Raw genomic sequence first — 21,772 nt, forward strand, 5'->3', positions numbered from 1 at the left:
TGCCCTTTACCACCTCTGTGACTCCTCGTGCGGCATTATCCCCCATGGATAGAAGCGCTGGTTATTGTCAGCTTTATTCCTAATAACGCCATCAGTCACCCCTCATCCCCGGTCACCTTTACCTTATGTGCTCGGGTGGCCGGGTTGAATGGCATTCTCCAGTAACCATTGAAAACCCAACCTAACTTCGGTCAGTTATACATTTTAGTCCAGTGGTTCATACCTTGGGGGCCATGGAGGGCCTCCAAGGGAACCATGACAAGAATTTAGGTGGGGGCGGGCATGGCCTGCTGTTACGAACTATACATTTTTGTATTATGTGAGGAATCTGGATATCAGATATATATATATTATATATATATATATATATATATATATATATATATATATATATATATATATATATATATATATATATATATATATATATATATATATATATATATATATATATGTATGTATATATCCATCACCCTGTCTTGGCCGAAGAAATGTAAGATAATGATGGTTGTCAATTTTATACTAAAGCAATTTTCTTTTTCATTAACATTTTATCATTATTATCATTTTACCTTTTTTTTTTTTTTTTTGGGTCGGCCTGCTGTTACAAACTATACATTTCTATATGTGATGTGAGGACTCTGAATATCAAAAAAATATATATCCATCACCCTGTCTTGGCTGAAAAAATGTAAAATAGTTAATGATGTCAACTCTGTACTGGGGTAACTTTTTTAAAGCATTTCATCATCATCATCATCATCATCATCATCATCATCATTATTATTATTATCATTATTCGGCCAAGATAGGAGGGAGGGAGGAGGTGTGGAGGGGAGTGGAATATATGGGAAATGAAATGGGTGGGAGCGATTCCTATGCCTTTTCTTTTTGACTACCCCCCGTGTAAGGGAAAAAAAGCCTTTGGTATATGTATGTATGTATGTATGTATGTATGTATGCATCATCATCATCATCATCATCATCATCATCATCATCATCATCATCATCATCATCATCATCATCATCATCATCATCATCATCATTATTATTATTATTATTATTATTTTATCTTTATTCATTTTTATATATTCATTTTATTTATTTATTTATTTATTTATTTATTTATTTATTCATTTATTCATTACTGGGGTGGGATTTGGGAGTAAAATAAAGGGGAGCCACACAAACATTGAGAATTCATGAGTGACAAAACTTGAGAACCACTATTCTAGTCAGTCCCTCTACTCTGCTTGCCAGACCACTTTGTCAGTCGTTCCCTGCCAGCCGTCCATACCACTGTGTACGGGTCCACACTCATGTCAGCCTCAGACTCCTGTCAGACACCTTGCCTGGGTGGATTCGTCAGACATCAGCTGACACCAAATTTCGGTTTGTGGACTCTTCTCTTCCTTTCAGTCTTCCTCCTCCTCCTCCTTCTCTCTCTCTCTCTCTCTTTTTCACTCCCTCTCCTACTCCCACCCCTTCCCCTCCTTCCCTTCCTTTTTTCTTCCACCTCCCCCTCTTTCCCTTCCCTTCTTCCTCCACCTCCCCCTCCTCCCTTTCCCTTTTTCCACCTCCTGCTCCTCCTCCTCCTCTTCTTTTCTATCCTCTTCCTCTCCATCCTTTGTCCCCTTATCATCCTTCCCCTCGTCTTTCAACCCATCCATCTCCTCTTCCTCCTCCTCCTCCTCCTCTTCCTCTTCTTCTCCTTACCACCTGGTCAACATTATTGGTTACCTTCCCCAGATCTTTCCACTCTTCCCCCACCCCCTTCCCCTTCCCCCTTCTTTCCTTACCTTCCTTTACCCCCCAATATAAGTCGGCCCCACTACACCGTCTTCGGCACATCCTGCTCTTCCTTTTCACCTTTTCTTCATCAAATCCAGGATCAAAATGATACACAGAAGAAAAAGTCCTAGCCTAGCCTAGCTTAGCCTAGTATAGCCTTACCTAACCACACGAGAAAAATTCCAAACATAGTCTAGCCTAACCCAACCCAGCACACGCAATCCAGCCCTAATCCATTCCAACCCAGTTTAGCCCAACCCAACCCAATCCAAACCCAACTCAACCCAAACCCGACCCAACCCAAGCCCAACCCAACCCAACCTAACCAACCCAACCAAACCCAGTAACCCGACCCAACCCAGCAACCCAACTCGACCAAACCAAACCTAACAAAACCCAAACCAGCAACCCAACCCATCCGAACTCAACCCAACCCAATTCAACCCAACCCAACCCAACTCAACCCAAAACAAACCCAACTAAACCCAACCTTACCCAGCTATCCAACCCAACCTAACCAAACCAAACCTAACCAAACCAAAGCCAGCAACCCGACCCGACCCAACCTAACCTAACCCAACCTAACCAAACCATACCCAACCCACCCTAACCCAACCCACCCTAACCCAACCCACCCTAACCCAACCCACCCTAACCCAACCCACCCTAACCCAACCCACCCTAACCCAACCCACCCTAACCCAACCCACCCTAACCCAACCCATCCTAACCCAACCCACCCAAGTCCAACCCAACCCAACACAGCAACCCTAACCAAACCCAAACCAGCAATTCAACCCGACCCAAGCCATCCCAACCCAACCAAACCAAACCCAACGCAACTCAACCCACCCCAACCAAACCAAACCTAACCTAACTCAACCCACCCCAACCAAACCAAACCAAACCATACCCAACCCAACCCACCTCACCTCAACCTAACCCAACTTAACCTTATCACCTGGGTAAAGTTATTTATAACCACCTACTTCTCGACCTCACCTGAAAACAGCTGTCACCCCAGGACATTCTATCCATACAAAGGTCCAGGGTGACACTAAATTAAACTAACGTAACCTAATCTAGCTCAACGTAACTTAACCTAACTTAGCTTAACGTAACGTAACATAATGTAGCTTAGCTTAAAGTAAGATAATGTAACGTAACCTAACCTAGCTTAACGTAACCTAACCTAGCTTAACCAAACGTAAGTTAACCTAATCTAACCTATGATTAACGTAACCTAGCCTAGCTTAACCTAACCTAGTTTAACGTAACCTAACCCAATTTAACCTAACCTGACTCAACAAAAAATGTGATTTTTCTATTTCTGTCGTTGTTTTTTCTTAATATCCCTTTGTCTTATTTTTGTTCTTTAAAGTCCTATCTTGCACCTTCCCTCATTCATCTTTTCGTTATTTTCTCAGTTCTCTTCCTCCTACATTCCCATTTCCCTTTCTCTGCCTCTCCTCCTCCTCCTCCTCCTCCTCTTCCTCCTCCTCCCCTCTTCCTCCCATGCAACGCCTTCACACCACGTTCCTCGTGTACCACCTCCACCTCCCTCCCGTCCCCTCCAACCTCCCACCTCTCACTCTCCCCACCACCTCTCCCAGATCTCTATCATAGAAAATGGGCGATGCATCAAAAGAGACGGGCGGGCGGGTTGGTCGCTGCTGGAGTCTCGCGCCTGCGCACAACCGCGCCAACCCTGCGCGGGGCAGGATCTCCCCCGGGGCCTCGTGCTCAGGCCCCCCTCCCTCCCTCCCCCACCCCCCAGGGGAGCTAGCTTACTCAAACACCGAATCTAGATTTAGTGCCAACCTAGTTTCTACCTGGTGTCTAGAACACAGTCTTTGGGTGCGTACCTTTGAATTGGCTACCTCCTCCCTTATAAGGGAAAAAGACCTTAATATATAGATAGGTCTATAACAACAACTAATGTCTACTAAACTAGGTATGATCTAGGTGGGGGAGGGGGAGGCAAACTTACCTAAACACTGAATCTAGTTTAGCATCAACCTAGTTTCTGTCTGGTATCTAGAAGCCTATGTCCACTAAGCTAGGTATGATTTAACTTGTACTAGGTGGGCATGATAATGTAGATAAAAATACCTAGATTTTCGTGTATATGTAGTTCATAGATGGAATTTAGAATAGCTAACCTGTATCAATGAACTAAGAATGATTCAACTTGTACTAGGCAGGCATAATGCTGTAGCCCAAGGTAACTAGTTATATTCATACTTAGATTACTGAATACCTAATTAGAGCAGCGTAAACTAGCTGTAGTCTAGGTTGCACAAAACGAATATAAAACAGCGATCCATCATAACTAGTTACACAAGTAAATCTAGTTCATAACTGAATTCTAGACCACTTAACTAGTACAAACTATAGTTTAGCTTATATTTGGCGAAGATAGAGAAGCAACTGTGATGGCAATAAGCAAATGGAAGAAAGACTTAGAAAAGTTGGCAGGAGTAGTGTGGTATGGCACAGTCAAATAACTCCTGGATATTATACACAAAAATGTGCAATCAAGTCTAGATAAAGATAAATAAATAAATAAATTAATTAATAAACAAAGGTAAATAAACAAAAATATTACAACTATAATATGTAATATGATAAAAATCAAAGACAGAAAATCAAGAAGTAACTTAGAAATCATAATAAAGTAATAATCATAAATCATATTTAATGAATATAATATATTACAACATTAACCAAAAGTCCGATTATCACTGGTAAGGTATTCATTCGACACAGGTGCATTTTATATTATTTCTTTATAAATAAAATGAAAATAAAAACAACTAAAACATATAACAAAAAAAGAATAGATAATTGAGAATAAAATTATTGTTAGCCATATGAATAAAATAAAAATAAAAAAAACAACCAAAACATGTAACAAAACCCACCAATAGATAAATAACCCAAAAACTACAATAAAACAATTATTATATTCTAAAGTTGATAAATTAAAGAAATAACAAAAATGAGGAATCATTCTTTCGACACACATGTTGGGGGTCGATGAAAATCAAACGTCGAAACCAATTTAGTCAAAACTTGTCTTTTTACTTTTTTTCTTTTTTTCTTTTTTTGGTTTAAAAAGCGTCTGATCACAAGACTCTTTCATGCATCATCGATGCAAAGCCGTCTGGAACTTTTTTCACCGCTTCTCTCTCACTTACTAAAAAGGATATTCAATAAAGCGTGGAGGAAATGATACCTTTGCTGTTTTTCGTGAGTGCGTGTGTGTGCGTGAGAGAGAGCGAAAGAGTAAGAGAGAGAGAGAGAGAGAGAGAGAGAGAGAGAGAGAGAGAGAGAGAGAGAGAGAGAGAGAGAGAGAGAGAGAGAGAGAGAGAGAGAGATTCACCATGGTTCACCATGGTCTTGGATCACACGTTGGACTCCTGATCGACAGCTATTTCCCTCCCAGAAGAGAGCTCAGGGCTCATATGACCGATCTCTGGGTAATGCTGTGACCTAACACGCACACACACACCCCACTCCCCGCCCACGAGAGTTGGAGTAACGACTCACAGCTCAGTGATACTGAATTTATCTCAGCCCTGGGAGGGATTTGAACCCGGACCGCCGTAGTGGCAGGCGAGAACTTTAACCACTGCGCCACAAGGTGTGTGTGTGTGTGTGTGTGTGTGTGTGTGTGTGTGTGTGTGTGTGTGTGTGTGTGTGTGTGTGTGTGTGTGTGTGTGTTTACTTAGTTGTATTTTTGTGTGTGTGTGTGTGTGTGTGTGTGTGTGTGTGTGTGTGTGTGTGTGTGTGTGTGTGTGTGTGTGTGTGTGTGTGTGTGCGTGTGTGTGTGTGTGACATAGTCCTATAGTTAATACATACAATTACATAAAATAAAATCCTCATTGTTGGATACGTAATTCTAGCACCTTTGCAGAAATATTGTGATGAAAACAGGGTTATCAACATGTCCTCAGGTCAAACAAATCAGCAACAGTAGTAGAGGAAACGTCTCGGGTCATATGACCTTGACCCAGCTGGGTCATAGTTCAGGTCACCATCCAACCTACCGGATCCTAATGACGTCATGCGCAGTAAGGGATGATTGTAAACATGTGACAGAGTTGTTATTTACTTTTATTCAATTTTATCAAAAATATGTATGAAAACATGCATTTTATTGTACTTTTGTATATTAGGAATTAAATGACAAAATAGATCAATAAAAGCACATATTCACATTGTCCACTTCTTGTACTCTATCTTCGTGTGTTTCTCCGTCAACGGTAAAAAATCGACGATTTTTCTTCTTGTGTGAAGTCCCCTTTTATGGCACTGAATTGGGTGCTATTAAGAATGCGAATAGAGTGACACTTTTAGGGGGAGAGGGACCAGGTAAGAACTATATACGATAGAAGTATCATTCAGCTATCTCGAAAGTATGTACGCATGCATGCATGTATGCATATATGTATGTATGTATGTATGTATGTATGTATGTATGTATGTATGTATGTATGTATGTATGTACGTATGTATGTATGCATGTGTGTATATATACATGCATGCAAATATGTATGTACGTATGTATGTATGTATTTATATAGGTATAGACATGTGTGTGCGTATGTGTGTGTGTGTGTGTGTGTGTGTGTGTGTGTGTGTGTGTGTGTGTGTGTGTGTGTGTGTGTGTGTGTGTATGTGTGTGTGTGTGATTGTGTGTACACATACGTTCATGTACACGCCTGTACACATATACCTATGCGTGTGTCGTTGTTTACATGGGCTTCTCTGTCCGTGCCATTACGTCATTTCTGTAGTGAATTATTATTGTTATTATCTATAACGCCATCTGAGGGATTACTGGCCTGTAGAGACCTTGTACTGTTCGAAAAACGCGTCTCCAATTTATATTTATTACAATCCTTTCTCTATCTACCTCCTCTTTAGCCTTTTATCTTCCTACCTTCTCTCTTCTACCCCTCCCTGTAGCTACCTTCTCTTTTTTTAGTTAGTTCTCTACCTACCTTCTCTCTTTCACCCCTTCCTCTACCTACCTTCTCTCCTCTACCTCTTCCTCTTTCTACCTTCTCTTCTTTAGCTATTTCTCTACCTACCTTCTCTCTTTCATCCCTTCCTCTACCTACCTTCTCTCTTTCATCTCTTCCTCTTCCTACCTTCTCTCTTTCATTCCTTCCTCTTCCTTCTTTCTCTTTTTCATTCATTCCTCTTCCTACCTCACCTCATCTATCCCTTCCTCTACCTTCTTTCAATCTTTTCTCTTCCTACCCTCTCTCCTTTATTTGTTGGACAAGACAACGAATACGGAGTTCCTTCTGCCAAAACTACAACAAAGATCTCTGGAATCGAACTCTGGTCCATGCAGCTGCGAGGAGAGCCCAAAGCCCAGCGCACCACGAGGGGACAAGAGGGCAAAGAGGAAAAGAGAGCAAGAGGAGATATGAAGAGAGAGATAAGAGATGGCGACCCTATGGTACTGAAGTTGGCACCCAAGGACACAACCCTGGCACCCACAGTAAAATCGTCTTAAGTGTACTCTGACCTTAGTATGGGAAAGTCATTTCTGTATTCTTATCCAATTTATGCGATTAATAGACGTTGTTGTCAACTATACAACCAAGGAGTACAAGTGTGTGTATGTTTAAATATATGTGTGTGTTTGTGTGTGTGTGTGTGTGTGTGTGTGTGTGTGTGTGTGTGTGTGTGTGTGTGTGTGTGTGTGTGTGTGTGTGTGTGTGTGTGTGTGTGTGTGTGTGTGTGTGTGTGTGTGTGTGTGTGTGTGTGTGTGTGTGTATTCACCTCGGATCTGCTGCAGCCTCTGTTCGAGACAGCCAGACACCACCCTACGACAGTGAGCTCAGAGCTCATTATTTGCCGATCTCTGGGTAGGTCTGAGACCACTCACACTACAAGGTAGTGTGTGTGTGTGTGTGTGTGTGTGTGTGTGTGTGTGTGTGTGCATGTACACGCGTCTGTGCGTTTACTTGCATACTCGAACAATTGTACACACTAGCATTGCGCATGCACGCAAGCACGTCGAGGACTTGCGTGCGTGTTTCTCTCTCGTTCTCATCTACGCGGCGTTGGTTGGTGGGAGTTTCAGCGGGAGAGAGGAGTGGTCGTGAGTGCGATGAGGCAAAAGCCTTAAAAAAAAAAGAGTGCGCATCCCCCAAACGAGGTCAGGGTGCCTGAGCACAATGGAAGGAAAAAGTTGGAAGAGGGGAACAGGGGGAGAGGGTGAGAGGGGGAGAGGGGAGAGGGGGAGAGGGGGAGAAGGGGAAGGGGGACATAGGAGAGGGAAGGGGGAAAAGTGAAGGAAAGGAGAGTAGGAAGAGGAGTGGGGGGAGGGAACAGAAAGGAAGAAGAAGAAGGAGGAAGCAAGGCGAGAGCTTTATTCATAAGGGGTGAGGAAGAAGAGGAGGAGGAGGAAGAGGAAAAGGAAAGGGTAGAGGAGGAGGAAGAAGAGGTGTGCAACAAGGCATATAGGAGATGGATAGTAGAACAGCAATCGTGAATAGATTGAATAGTGGTGGGACTTCATACTCATTGTAGAGAATAGTTGAAAGAGGCGTTTGGTAAGGGATAGTATAAGTATTCATATGTAGTATCCATTGCATAGTATGGAAGACAAAAGGTAAATAGTGAATGGTTTATATTTAGATAGAAGAGAATAGTGCCGATTATGAATAGCCACTATGATTGGAGGTATGTGTGTGTGTGTGTGTGTGTGTGTGTGTGTGTGTGTGTGTGTGTGTGTGTGTGTGTGTGTGTGTGTGTGTGTGTGTGTGTGTGTGTGTGTGTGTGTGTGCGTGCGTGCGTGTGTGTGTGTGTGTGTGTGTATGTATGTACATTTGTATGTATGTGCATATGCATGTATGTATGTATGTATGTATGTATGTATGTATGTATGTATGTATGTATGTATGTATGTATGTATGTACGAGTATGTATGTATGTATGTATATACGAGTATGTATGTATGTATGTATGTATGTATGTACGAGTATGTATGTATGTATGTATGTATGTATGTATGTATGTATGTATGTACAGTATGTATGTATGTATTGGAAGAAAGCAAACACTGGGCTCAACGTTTAGAGGTTTAATTGGATTGAACTTCTAACGTCGAGTCCAATGTTTGCATTCCTCCAACATGGTCTCTGGAATCCAGCTCTTCACGAATGTATATGTGTATGTATGTATGTTTGTATGCATGTATGTATGCATGCATGTATGTATGTATATATGTATGTATTGTGTGTATGTATGTATGTATGTATGTATGTATGTATGTATATATATTTATATCATATGTTTGTATATATATTTATATCATATGTTTGTATATATGTTGACAGGTTGGCAGGCAGTAAGCAAGCAAATAAAAAATAAGGTGTGCTTGCGAGCGTGTGTGCTTGTGTGTGTGTGTGCGTGTATGTGTGTTTGTGTGTGTGTGTGTATTTACCTAGTTGTATTTTACGGGACGGGGAGCTATGCTCGTGGTGTCCCGTGTGTGTGTGTGTGTGTGTGTGTGTGTGTGTGTGTGTGTGTGTGTGTGTGTGTGTGTGTGTGTGTGTGTGTGTGTGTGTGTGTGTGTGTGTGTGTGTGTGTGTGTGTGTGTGTGTGTGTGTGTGTGTGTGTGTGTGTGTGCGCGCGCACATGCGTTTGAAACATTGATGATATAACAAAAAAAATAGTGAAGGGGAGGGAAGGAGGAATGGAGGGATGGAGGGATGGAGGGAGGGGAGCGTGTTAGACTGGAGGGACAGAGGTGAGAGTGGAGGGAGTGGAGGGGGCTAAAGAATGCGATTGATGAAGGAGGAATGGAGCGGGAGGAGTTTGAGTGATGGATGCAGAGAGGGAGAGTGGAGAAGGAGTGAGATGAACCGAGGGAGGGAGGGAGGGAGGGAGAGAGACGTGATGCTGAGTGATGGAGGAGCAGTGGGAGGGAGAGGATAAAGGGCAGATGGAGGGGAGGAGGGAGGAGGGAGGAAGATGGAAGAAGGAGGATGGAGGAATGAGGATTACGGTGGGATGAAAAGAGGGAAGAATGAAAGGGAGAAAAGAGGACAGGGAGGAGGGAGGAGGGAGGAGGGCGAGTGAGAAGGGGGGAGGGAGGAGGGAGGAGGGGAGAGCGTCATATGAAGGGAAGAAATGGCGAAAGAAGAGAGTAAAGAGAGGAAGCAGCAAGCGAAGACTGAAGAAAAGAATGATAGAAAACGGGGGAAGGGGAGGGGGAGGGAGAGGGGGCGAGGAAAGGAAGAGGGGAGGGAGAGGGGGCGGGGAGAGGGGGATAGGAAGAGGGAGGAGGGGAGGGGCGGGGAGAGGGGGAGGGGAGGGGAGGGGCAGGGGAACGAGGAGGGGGAAGGGGAAGGGTGAGAGGAGGGGGAAGGGGAGGGGGAGGGGGAAGGGGAAGGGGGAGGGGGAAGGGGGAGGGGGAGGTTGGAAGGGGTGGAGAAAGATAAATGTGAGGAAGCCCAGACAGGAGGCGCCGGGCTGCGGCCGAAGTCGCCACCTTTGCCCTCAGTGCTCGGACAGCCTGGTAAGCTGCGGCCACCAAAGATCTCTGGAATCGAACTCTAGCCCATGTAGTTGTGAGGAGAGCTCGAAGTACAATGCACACAAGAGGACAAAGAAGAGAAGAGAGCAAGAGGAAAAGAGAGTAAGAAGAGATATGGGGAGAGAGAGAGAGAGAGAGAGAGAGAGAGAGAGAGAGAGAGAGAGAGAGAGAGAGAGAGAGAGAGAGAGAGAGAGAGAGAGAGAGAGAGCGCAAAGCCCAGCCTACGAAAAAAAGACAAACAAGAGGGAATGGACCTACAGAGAGAGAGAGAGAGAGAGAGAGAGAGAGAGAGAGAGAGAGAGAGAGAGAGAGAGAGAGAGAGAGAGAGAGAGAGAGAGAGAGAGAGAGAGAGAGAGAGAGAGAGAGAGAGAGAGAGAGAGAGAGAGAGAGAGAGAGAGAGAGAGAGAGAGAGAGAGAGAGAGAGAGAGAGAGTGGGATGGCGAGAAGGCACGAAGAATGGTCAGAGAGTGAGAGATGAAAAGAGAGGGAAACTGGAAAATAAAAAGAGGATGGGAGAGAGGAAAGAGAGAAAGAAGGGAAGGGAGGGGAAGGGAAGGGAATGAAAAGAAAGGGAGGGTAAGGAAAGGGAAAGGAAAGGCTAGGGAGGGGAAGGGAAGACTAAGGAGGGAAAGGGGAGGGAAAGGAGAGGAAGGGAAGGAGAAAGAAGGATAGGGAAAGGGAAGGTAAGGGAAGGTAAATGAAAGGGAGGGGAAGGAAAGGGAGAAGAAAGATATAAGAGAGGAATGAAAAATAATATCTACAGAAACGGTGGGAGGGAAGGAGGGAGAGAAGGAGGGAGGGAAGGAAGTAGGGAGGGAAGGAGGGGGAGGGAGGGGGAGAGAGGGAGGGAGAGAGGGAGGTAGGGAGGGTGGGGAACTGAACAGAGAAAGGAGGAAGCGGGGTGGGGTGGGGTGAGGTATGAGGGGTTCGTGGGGTGGGGTGGGGGGGGGGGTGGATGGGGTCAAGTGATTACGTGTATTGAAGGGCCACAGGTAAAGAGGACCCGCGAAGGGTAGATCTCTCTTCGTGCACCCTTCACGATATCATTCCCGAAGTGCAGGTCACAGGTACCAGGTCACAGGTACCAGGTCACAGGTACCAGGTCACGAATACCAAGAAATAAGGGTCTATCTACACATAAGTGTGGTTGGTTCCTTGTGTGTGTTTTTACAAATGGAAATGGTACTTGTACAGGAAGTACATATGACAAAGGCTACAGGTACCAATAGGTACAGACAAAAACAATACCTGTAGCCACAATGCACAGGTACCAAATAATATATATATATATATATATATATATATATATATATACATGTACACACACCTGTACTCAGCTATATGCATTTAATGCATTATTTGTCGATTTTAGTCTTAATGGCTCAATGCAGGACCACCTGTCAGCCCCCTAGAGAACGATACAGCCTTTGTGTCTTACCAAGAGTATTCAATACAATATTCTAATTCATAAGATACAAAACCAATACAAAATTTATTGTGTGCCTATGCATTGATATATATAACTTGTTGTATTTATATAAGAATGATGGTGTTGTGTTTTGCATTTTTATTCTTTAGATCCAGGTTCAGCCCCCACTACTCGTGAATGCCACTTACCCATGCTGTCCTAACGCTTTAGGCAAAGGTGGCGATTTGACCATATTCATGCGCCCCTTTTGCCAAATATCATCTTACCTTTAGTTACCTGGTAATAGGTAAAAATTGTCTTTAAACATCAGCTAGCTAATACACACATAAACTAGCGCATTAGTACATACTTGTGTAGATTTGCTAGTAAATATGTAGTTTTATGTACTGTATACCTGTTCGACAAGACCTGTTTTAATTCGACTGTGCGTGTGTGGAGAAATATATTATTTCCATCCACGCACGAAATGTATATACACGTGTGTGTGTGTCTGTGTGTGTGTGTGTGTGTGTGTGTAAGTCAAAGTATTTGAGTATGTATGTGCAATATTTATAATATCTGTTCAAGCGCTCGCAAAGAGGCACACATACAAGCACTAGTAGGTGTAGCGGTTAGCGTCCAGGGCTGCAAACCGTGTGTGTGTGTGTGTGTGTGTGTGTGTGTGTGTGTGTGTGTGTGTGTGTGTGTGTGTGTGTGTGTGTGTGTGTGTGTGCGTGTGTGCATGTTTGTAAGGTTACAGCACTACATATAGATCAGCCCATATACCAGCTTCGAGGGCTCATACAGGAGGGTAATAAATATTTATCACAAGTCCAGCACATCATCCAAAACATGAATCACATGCACATTCATAAAATCATTCTTGTGTTCAAATGTATGTTTTATTTGACTTTTGTGTACATACACGATATATGCGTGCGTGCGTGTGTGTGTGTGTGTGTGTGTGTGTGTGTGTGTGTGTGTGTTTGTGTGTGTGTATGCGTGTGCATGCGTGGTTGTGTACATGTATGTATGTATGTATCTGTGTGTATGCAAATGCGTGTGTACGCATGTGTATGCGTGTGTGCGTGCGTGTGTGCATGTGTATATGTGTGTGTATATGCGTGTTTGTGTATGCGTGTGTACGTGTCCGCGGGCGTTCCCTCCCACACAGCCTGACTGACGATGTGGGCGTGGTTTCAGCTCGGCAACCCAACGTTCGATCCCGCTTTGTCTTGACGAAGCTCCTCGTCGCTTCCTTTTCCCTCAAATCCTCCTACAGAAACCTTTACTCTCTTCGCCAGCTCCTCCTCCATGCGGTTTCCTAAAACAAATGCTATTTCCCCAACACAGGGACCTGAAACTTAAGCGCCTGCGTCTGTTCTATGGTCGTTTTAACAAGAGAGGCCGTCGTCGACGGAGTCGAAGTCAGTGGAAAGAGATGACAGCTGAGCTCGGGTGTCCTACACGGGGGCGGAGCCAAACAACTTCCACCAATCAGCGACGCGTTTCATTGGAACAATTATCCAATCAGCTGTCCTGGCATCCCGAGCGCGGGAGATGCCGGCCGCTGATTGGCCGTCGGGACATTGAAGTGCTCCATCACCATTTGACGGGATGCGGCGAGCACAGCCTTCCGAAGCGCGCACAGTATCGAAGCAAACGTCGCCGAACCAGCCGCACTTAATTGTGATAATTGTGTAGTGTTTGACATTACAGTGAAATCAAGCATCTCGAGCTCTTCTTGAGACTACTACCGGAGCAAACAAGAGGCCAGGAAGACTAGAGTAGACGTAGGGCCAAAGAGAATAAGCCCTACCCCCCTTCCCTCCTTTCGCTGGTCCTCAAAAAAAAAAAAAGAAAAAAAAAAAGCGCGCAAGAAAGCTTGTTGCGTCGGTTGTTGTAAGCCAGACGCAGCCACAGTAGGAGTACCGTCGCGTGAGTACCTGTGCTACGAAGTCCCCGACTCCCTTCGTCATCATGCTGGACCAGGAACTCCTAGCCAAGGGCGCCAGTCTCTCAGACGTCCAGCAACAACCTCCGCCACCGCTGGCCAACCCCTACTCACAGTTCCAGCAATACCAACAGAGCGTTGCCCAGTACAACAACATGGGGTACACCTTTCCAGCCATGTACGCCCAGAATGCCTACCCAGGATATCCGATATCAGGATATCCCCATGTCCCCAGCCCCCCTTCAGAAGGTGAGTGTTCCCCTACGAGTTCGTCTATGTGTTCGAGCGAAGTCCTGGGATCGTTCTCGAGGTGCTAGGACGACCTCAGTACCCTTCCCCCCCCTCTCACCCCCACTGCCTCAGCTTGTCCCGTCCACTTCTGGGGCGAGGAGCACAAATCCCAAGGGTCACCCTCACCCCTTCCCCCTGTAAGGTCTCCTGCTGTGAGAGACCTCAAGGGTGAGACAGGACCCCCCACCAGGTTCGCTCAGGTCTGTGTCTGCCTCGCCTTCAGGTGCGTCCTCCCGCAGGTGTTCTTTATCACCTAACCCCCCCTCCTCCCCCCCCCTTTGTGATTCGGATAAAGAAATGAGATTTGAATGACTCGTGTCTTCTCGCAAACTGTGCTGATTCACTTCTATGTACCTTCCTACATGTGGGTTATCTAGTGTTCGTCTCTCACAAAGAAACAAAGAAATCCGCCTGTGTGATACCAGTGGTTCGCAAAAGATTGCAAGAGTGACGTGGCAGAGGATGGCATAGTCACGTGAGTCGTGGAGAACGTTGGGAGATACCTTTGTTCAGCAGTGGACTCCGAATAGTTGGTTGTTTGATTGGCCTTTGTGAACGTAATACCTAGGTGTCCTTATGTATAAGGTATACCTCAAACAGGTCGTTCATTCATTGCCCAAGGGGTGCTCCGTCATTCCTCAGATTATTCTGTACGACCCCGTTGAAGGGGAGCTTTGTGTGAGAGCTATACGATACGGTAGAATAGAAACTAGGACCCCTGCAGAGGCGAGGAGGGTGCGACCGTGGACTCTCCTCAGGAGGCTGAGGGTGTGGGGAGCCAGCCGTCATGTCTCCATTAAACCCTCAGGTCCCCGCTGTTCCTATGGGGGTCCATCATGACTTGTGGGGTCCCAGGTCCTTGCTGTGTCTCGTGTTTCTTGCCGTCCGCGGCGAGGCGGCGCCGACTGAGTCGGTCCGCGGAGCGCCGACGTCGGCCGTCCCGGGACGCAAGTGTCGGACGATTCTTGCAGCGGCGATCGCCGTGAGATCCGAGCCTCGAGTTTGCAATCATGCGCAACACCTTTGTGTGTCCACATACGCTTATGTATATGTATGTGCATATTCGAAATCAGATAAATTTATGTTATGCTGAGATTCTTTTGATGAATAGAAACGCTTGCCAGCTGTCGATCGCTTACACACTTGCCAGTAGTTTTGCATCTATGGCTTGTATATTTGTGATTTGAAGTTTGAATAGATATTTCATAACTTCATATGTATATTTATATATATATATATATATATATATATGTATATATATATGTATATATATATATATATATATATATGTATATATATATGTATATATATATATATATGTACATATGCACTTTGATTTGATGTGATTAATTTATGCGCAGATGTACCTAATAAATATAAGCATGTGTGTACAATCTGTTAATATATTTCAGCATGTATTGTATAAATGTGTGAGGCTATATATGTAGTCTATACATATAATATATATATATATATATGTATAATGTGTGCACATGTGCATATAAGTACTTGTAAAATTTGTTATGCATGCATCATGTTTCTGCTACACATACTGTATGAATGCTGGTACAATATACACACACACACACACACATATGTATATATATATATATATATATATACATATATTATACAATAATACATTATCACATACTGAGAGCAAATGAAGTTTATCACAGGAGTCTTTATATATATATATATATATATATATATATATATGTGTGTGTGTGTGTGTGTGTGTATGTATATACATATATACAAATATGTACATATGTATGTAAATATGCACATGGGCTCATATATATATATATATATATATATATATATATATATATATACATTATGTATATATCCCCACATAAATACATAACTATTATTCTGTTTGGTTCAGTATAAATGCTTGTGTTTGGTTGGTTTCAGTGACCCAGTCTTTTGAAACACCTAAAACACCTGATTATTTTTATCCAAATCACAAAAAAGTTAATGAATTGCAAATGATAACATTTCGTGGTATTCTATCGTAAAGAAAATTTATGTTAATGTATTTACAAAACGTTATTTATTGAAATAAAAAAGAATTCAGCGTTTTGGTTGACGTTCTGCTCATAGTGTTTGTGTGTTTTGTGTAACTAACACAAGGTGGCAGCATAGTGCCTTTTCACAATATCGTTCACTCACCAGATATCTCTTATCTAAATTAGTTTATTGCTAAAGTGAGAGAAATGAACACTTCTTATTGATCATGAGATAATCCCAGTGGACAAAGCCCCAGTCAGTCAAGTGGGACTGTTTTTTTGTATTACATCAAAAGAAAAGGACGAATATAAAGAATTTAATATTTCTGATTCACACGCAATCAACTGAAATGGACACATACAGGTTTTGAAAACTGTCCTAAGATCATACAAAATATTCAAAATAACGTTTTCTTGATGTTTTTGCGTCACAACTCAGGTGTTTTTGGGTAATACCAACCGGTGTTTTAATACTACCCAAAACACCAGTGTTTTTGGGTAATACCAACCGGTGTTTTAATACTACCCAAAACACCAGCGTTTTTGGTTGCTTCGACATACTCCTGAATGCAACTTTCTTTCTCCCTTGGCTTTATTCCTTGAAAGGGATCAAGCTACATCAATTACTTGGTAGTCAAGGGATCCCAAAAGGGTATCTTGAGTATTTGGAATGAAAAAAAAGAGTAATTCATGTCTCATTATCTTAAAAAGATAATGAATACTATACGAGTGTGAATGAACTGTATGCGCTTATAGTATGTGTTTGGTGTATTCATATTCATATATACGGTATGATATTGTTCATAAAGACAAACTCTACATATATTTTACAGACCCACATACGTTCCATATTCATTTCACTTCGTGTCTTCGTTCGAAAACTGGCTGGCCATCAGTTATTCATGATCTAAATAAGATCATTTATCTATTTAATTTATTTATTTATTATCTATTTATTTATTCATATATTCCTTTGTTATCTATTTTTGTATTAGTTGACACGGGTCATTTCCCCACCCCCACATTTTAATAGCTGTCCTACTAATGACTCTGGGGGGGAATGGATTTTATTTATTTATTTATCATTATTATTTTTTTTTTTTATTAATTGACACGAGCCATTTTCCTCCCACGCTTTAATAATTGACCAACCGATGGGAGATGAAACACCCAAGGCTTCGTCAACAAAGCGTTAATGACTTGTACACGTGACCCGAACTCTTCCCGTTCGATCTCCGATTTCGGGTATCACACCGCAAGTTGTCTTCCGGTCAAACAAATGAGATAAGTAATTACACCGCTATTTCCCAGCGGGTCGTGTGGCCGGGACCACTCTCCCCGCCACGTCGGTGTTGCTCTGGGCACACAAGCGCAACGGAATTTCTTTTGGGTTGCCGTTGGAACGATCTACTGACGCCGCTCGATCGCACTTCGCGATGGACTTCGCCGCGATTCCTCTTCTGTGGATTTCCCGAAGGAGGACGCACATCCAGCCACTAGTGTTGGGTCGTCGCCCCCCCCAAAAAAAATATATATGTATATATAGAATAATGGATCTTAGAATTCTCATCTCTCGCGTGTGTGTACATATTGTAACAGGCATTAGAGACACCCAACCGCACAATATATTTATATATACAGGTGAACTGTAGCTCTCACTATCGAAGAAAATGTACGGAGATATGTGTATTGGGATCACTGATCTCTTCAACGTGTGATCTCTTACCAATTTATTTTAACATTTAACTTGCACACACACACACACACACACACACACACACACGCACGCACACACATATATATATATATACATATATGAATGCATACCGTACATACTTCGCAGCTGCTTGAGTCTCAATAGACTTATTGTTTACAAAATCAGTTTTCCTGGTTGTGGCTATTGTTTCCCCAGCAAGTCGATGTAAGACATCTCCACAGTTCATTGTATTGTAATCATCAACATGACATCCACACTTCTTTTTCCACCAATTTTTCCTTCAGGAAACATTCTCCTGTTTAATGTCAAAGCATTTCGTTCGACTAAAGGAAAGAACAATAAGAGTAGACTAATATATATGAAGATGAGCATTGAGAAATGAACGACATTTTTTTTTATTATTGTATCTTAATTGGGTTTCGCCCATTAGCTGGAAATTTTGAGGGGGTGGGTGTTGGTAAACATATATTATTGGAAAATAACGTGCATATTTCAGTATACATGTTCAGCGCGTATTCAATATCTTCATTTTCGATTTCTGTCCAGTTATGTCCTTTGTTGATAACGTTTGTGACGTTTCTGTTTGGTGATGACATGTCTGACGCACTTGAGAGGCCATCTGTCATGGCATTTTCCTTACTAGGGTAACGTACTTTATCTACAACTGTCCCAGATGATGACAAACGGTTCTTATTCATCTGATGGGTAGGTTCCGGGAGGTGCCGGGTCTTTGGTTGATCCAAGACTTTTTGCCTGAGGTTTGCTTTGTTTTGCTCTGAATGCCTTTCCTTTGGTAGATAAATGTGCTATCAGCAATGTGTGTATATATATATATATATATATATATATATATTTGAATATCTGGGGAGCAGATTCTCTTGTATGCATGCATTATTAAAATCGACAGCATTAAGGTTGTTGATCTTCTTATGGGTATTCTCCAAATGGCAGAGTATTGGTTAGAAAACTGGAGAATTCCCATAAGAAGATCAACAACCTCCTTAATGCTGTCGATTTTAATAATGCATGCATATATATATATATATATATATATATATATATATATATGATGAGTCACTGTAATTAAATGGTTTAAGAAAATCTAAAACAAGGGGGGTAAATTTTTCGTTGATACAAGTTGTATTAAAAACAACAGCATTCTGGTAGTTCATCAATTTCTTTTTCGTGTTCTTAATTTTCACGAGATTTTTTTTTCGAATTATGAGTCTTTATCAGTAATTCTGAATCTGAGTATCCCTCCATCCTTGCCGTTTGACCAAGATCCCTCGCTCTTGAGGTTCCCTTCGTTCGCGGTCCCTCGCGGAGCCGTGTCCGCGAATGATCTCCGCGTGTCCGCTGATCAGACCCCCGTCCGCAGGAAGACATCGCCTCACGGGGCGGTGTCCTCCTGTCGGTGTTGCCCCCCCCCCCGACTCCTAAGCCCCCCACAATCCCTCCTTTCCTCCCTTGAGATTAATTGTCTACTTGCGGTGGATGAGAGTCCTCGTCTGAAGAACCGAACAGGTATCGATGTTTTCGCCTTCACTTATCTCCTTCGAGAACCTTGGAGATCGATGACTGGCACTTGGAGCCCGTCCTTGACGTACATCTAGGGTCAGATCAAAGGAGGATGTCTCCTGTAGGTTACTGGCCCTCTACACAAAGGTCTCCATGACAGAGTGTCTCCTGGGTGACACATACGAGATTAGAGAGCCCCTGAGAGACAGATGGCTCTAGCGTCGAGCGCTCTTGGTAGCATCACGGAACTTTGTCTCAGCTCTCTGTCGATGATCGCGTCTTGATAACGGGACTTGTTCCAAATTCCCGAGGAAAGCATCTGTAATACCATACATGTACACATTAACTGCCCTGTGTGTGTGTGTGTATATATATATATATACAGTATATATATATATATATATACACTCTCACACGAGCATACGAATTAAAAGCCAAGTTTATTCCTTGTTAGTTTCTTGACTCGCACAAGAGATTTCTTCAGACAAACGCGGAATCTAGTGTCTTCTTTGTCCACCTTTACCAATTTGCCACAATGCCTCAGCACAAACATATACACACACACACACTATATATATATATATATATTTATATATATATATATATATACACACACACACACACGAGGAAAATATTACGTGTATCTTCACTTCCTTACCGGGAAACCCAAAATCCACCATCTTTTCCTCCGACTGTCGCCATGTGATTTCATTCGTATCCCAGAACACACCGAATGTCATGAGAAGCTAATTGGACGTCAGGTTTAATATCTGGCGCTGTGATGTCTGACTCACATCAGTGTGCGTGCCTCGGAGCCTCCTTACACGGTGTTGGAGGATCCTCCATGACTTCCAATGAGTTCAAAGAAGCGGCCGCCAACCAGCTGCGCAGTTGTGCGTTTCTCATCCCTTTCCTTACCAGTGGAGTGCCACAGGGATCAGTGAAACCGCCTCCTGGCAGCTGGAATATAAAATATCACATCGAAGAGAGAATATATTCATATAGAGGTGATACCTCATATACACCGATCATGGAGGGATTCGGAAGCCGATTAATAGAGGAAGGAAAAGAACGCGGGAGTGGGTGGAGGGGAATTGGGGGGGTAGGGTAACTGTTGCCATACATGTCTTTGTCAATATCTGAGCTGTGCAATTCTTTATGACATCCGGCCTGCAATGCTCATGAGCAGCTGCTTCATTGTACTTATGTACATGTTTGTACGGTTCTGTGCGCGAGTGAGTCCGGTGGCAGAGGTCGTGTCTTTTTCCTGAACCTTTACGTGTGTTTGTATGTACTGAGGTATACATTACGTAGGGATCATATGTAGTGAGGAAATGTATACATACATCATGTCTGTGCATTTATACATGGTCTCTTGTGTGCATGTATGCGTATACATGTACATATATATATATATATGTGTGTGTGTGATATGGAAGAAAAACATAAGAGATCATTCCTATGGTACATCTTCTGATGATTTTATTTACAAAAAAAATGAACAATGCATTTCTCCTTTGTTATTTCACATACACACAAACACACACACACACAAACAAACAAACACGACTGTGTTTTCTAGTTGATTTAAATGAAATCTTTGAAAGGTTGCGGATTTGCGTTCTTCTAAAAATAATCAAACAAATAAGTTTTGGCGACCCGTTGAAAGGATCAAATTACATTTCTCTTACTATGTTTGGTCACGAGATTTCAATAGATTTACGTCCTTCTACAAAAAAAAAGGAGAATTATTTCCGACGTTTTGTTTTGTGCTGTGTATTCCCCTTGGTCACGACTGACGGTGAAGACAAGTTTTCTTTCGTAGTAATGTCTAAGACTGAGTTTTATATGTATGTGTGTGTAATTGATATCACATGATACACACACACACACACACACACACACACATATATATATATATATATATATATTTGTGTGTGTGTATGCGAATACATCCTGATAGATTATAAAATGAGAAGAGGGAAAACACACAAATACAACCAAAGTATTCCTCAACTAATTTTGTACTGGTGCTTCCTCAGTGGAAAACTAGTCTTGTATTATTTGTTTTACCTCTGCCTCCCATGTATCCATATATATATATATATATATATATATACATATATATATATATATATATATATATATATAATTGTGTGTATGTATATATAATTGTAAAACTGAACAAATAACACATAAACATCACAGATATATGTGTGCGTATATATATATATGTATATATATATATATATATATATATATATATATGCACACACAATACATTCATACATGCATTCAGACAATCACACAATGCGTTTGCTACATTAAACTTTACAAATGTTTAATGCCACATTTCAATGTGTGACAAAGGACTCTCTCCCCAGCTTGCCTGATTTTCCCCCGGCGATGACATTAACCGTATTGTAATGATGTCAAGTGGGCAAACTGTCCTTTCTAATGACAAAACCCGTGCATAAGGGCAGACTAAAGGTTATGAAATAATTACTGAATG

The 21,772-nt window shown here is 42.5% G+C and overlaps 1 protein-coding gene across 1 annotated transcript in view; it reads left to right on the forward strand.

Moving 5' to 3' along the window:
* The first annotated feature begins 13,388 nt into the window (after positions 1-13,388).
* LOC143039995 (uncharacterized) overlaps positions 13,389-21,772 on the forward strand; it is a 38,576-nt gene continuing 30,192 nt past the window's right edge. Inside the window, exon 1 of the mRNA XM_076210513.1 lies at positions 13,389-13,967. Within this exon, the coding sequence (XP_076066628.1) occupies positions 13,746-13,967 (222 nt within the window). The 5' untranslated portion in view covers positions 13,389-13,745. The remainder of the gene's footprint in view (positions 13,968-21,772) is intronic.

This window comes from Oratosquilla oratoria, chromosome 27, assembly GCF_046742065.1.
Source record: "Oratosquilla oratoria isolate Oo_2021 chromosome 27, ASM4674206v1, whole genome shotgun sequence".
Lineage (NCBI taxonomy): Eukaryota > Metazoa > Arthropoda > Malacostraca > Stomatopoda > Squillidae > Oratosquilla > Oratosquilla oratoria.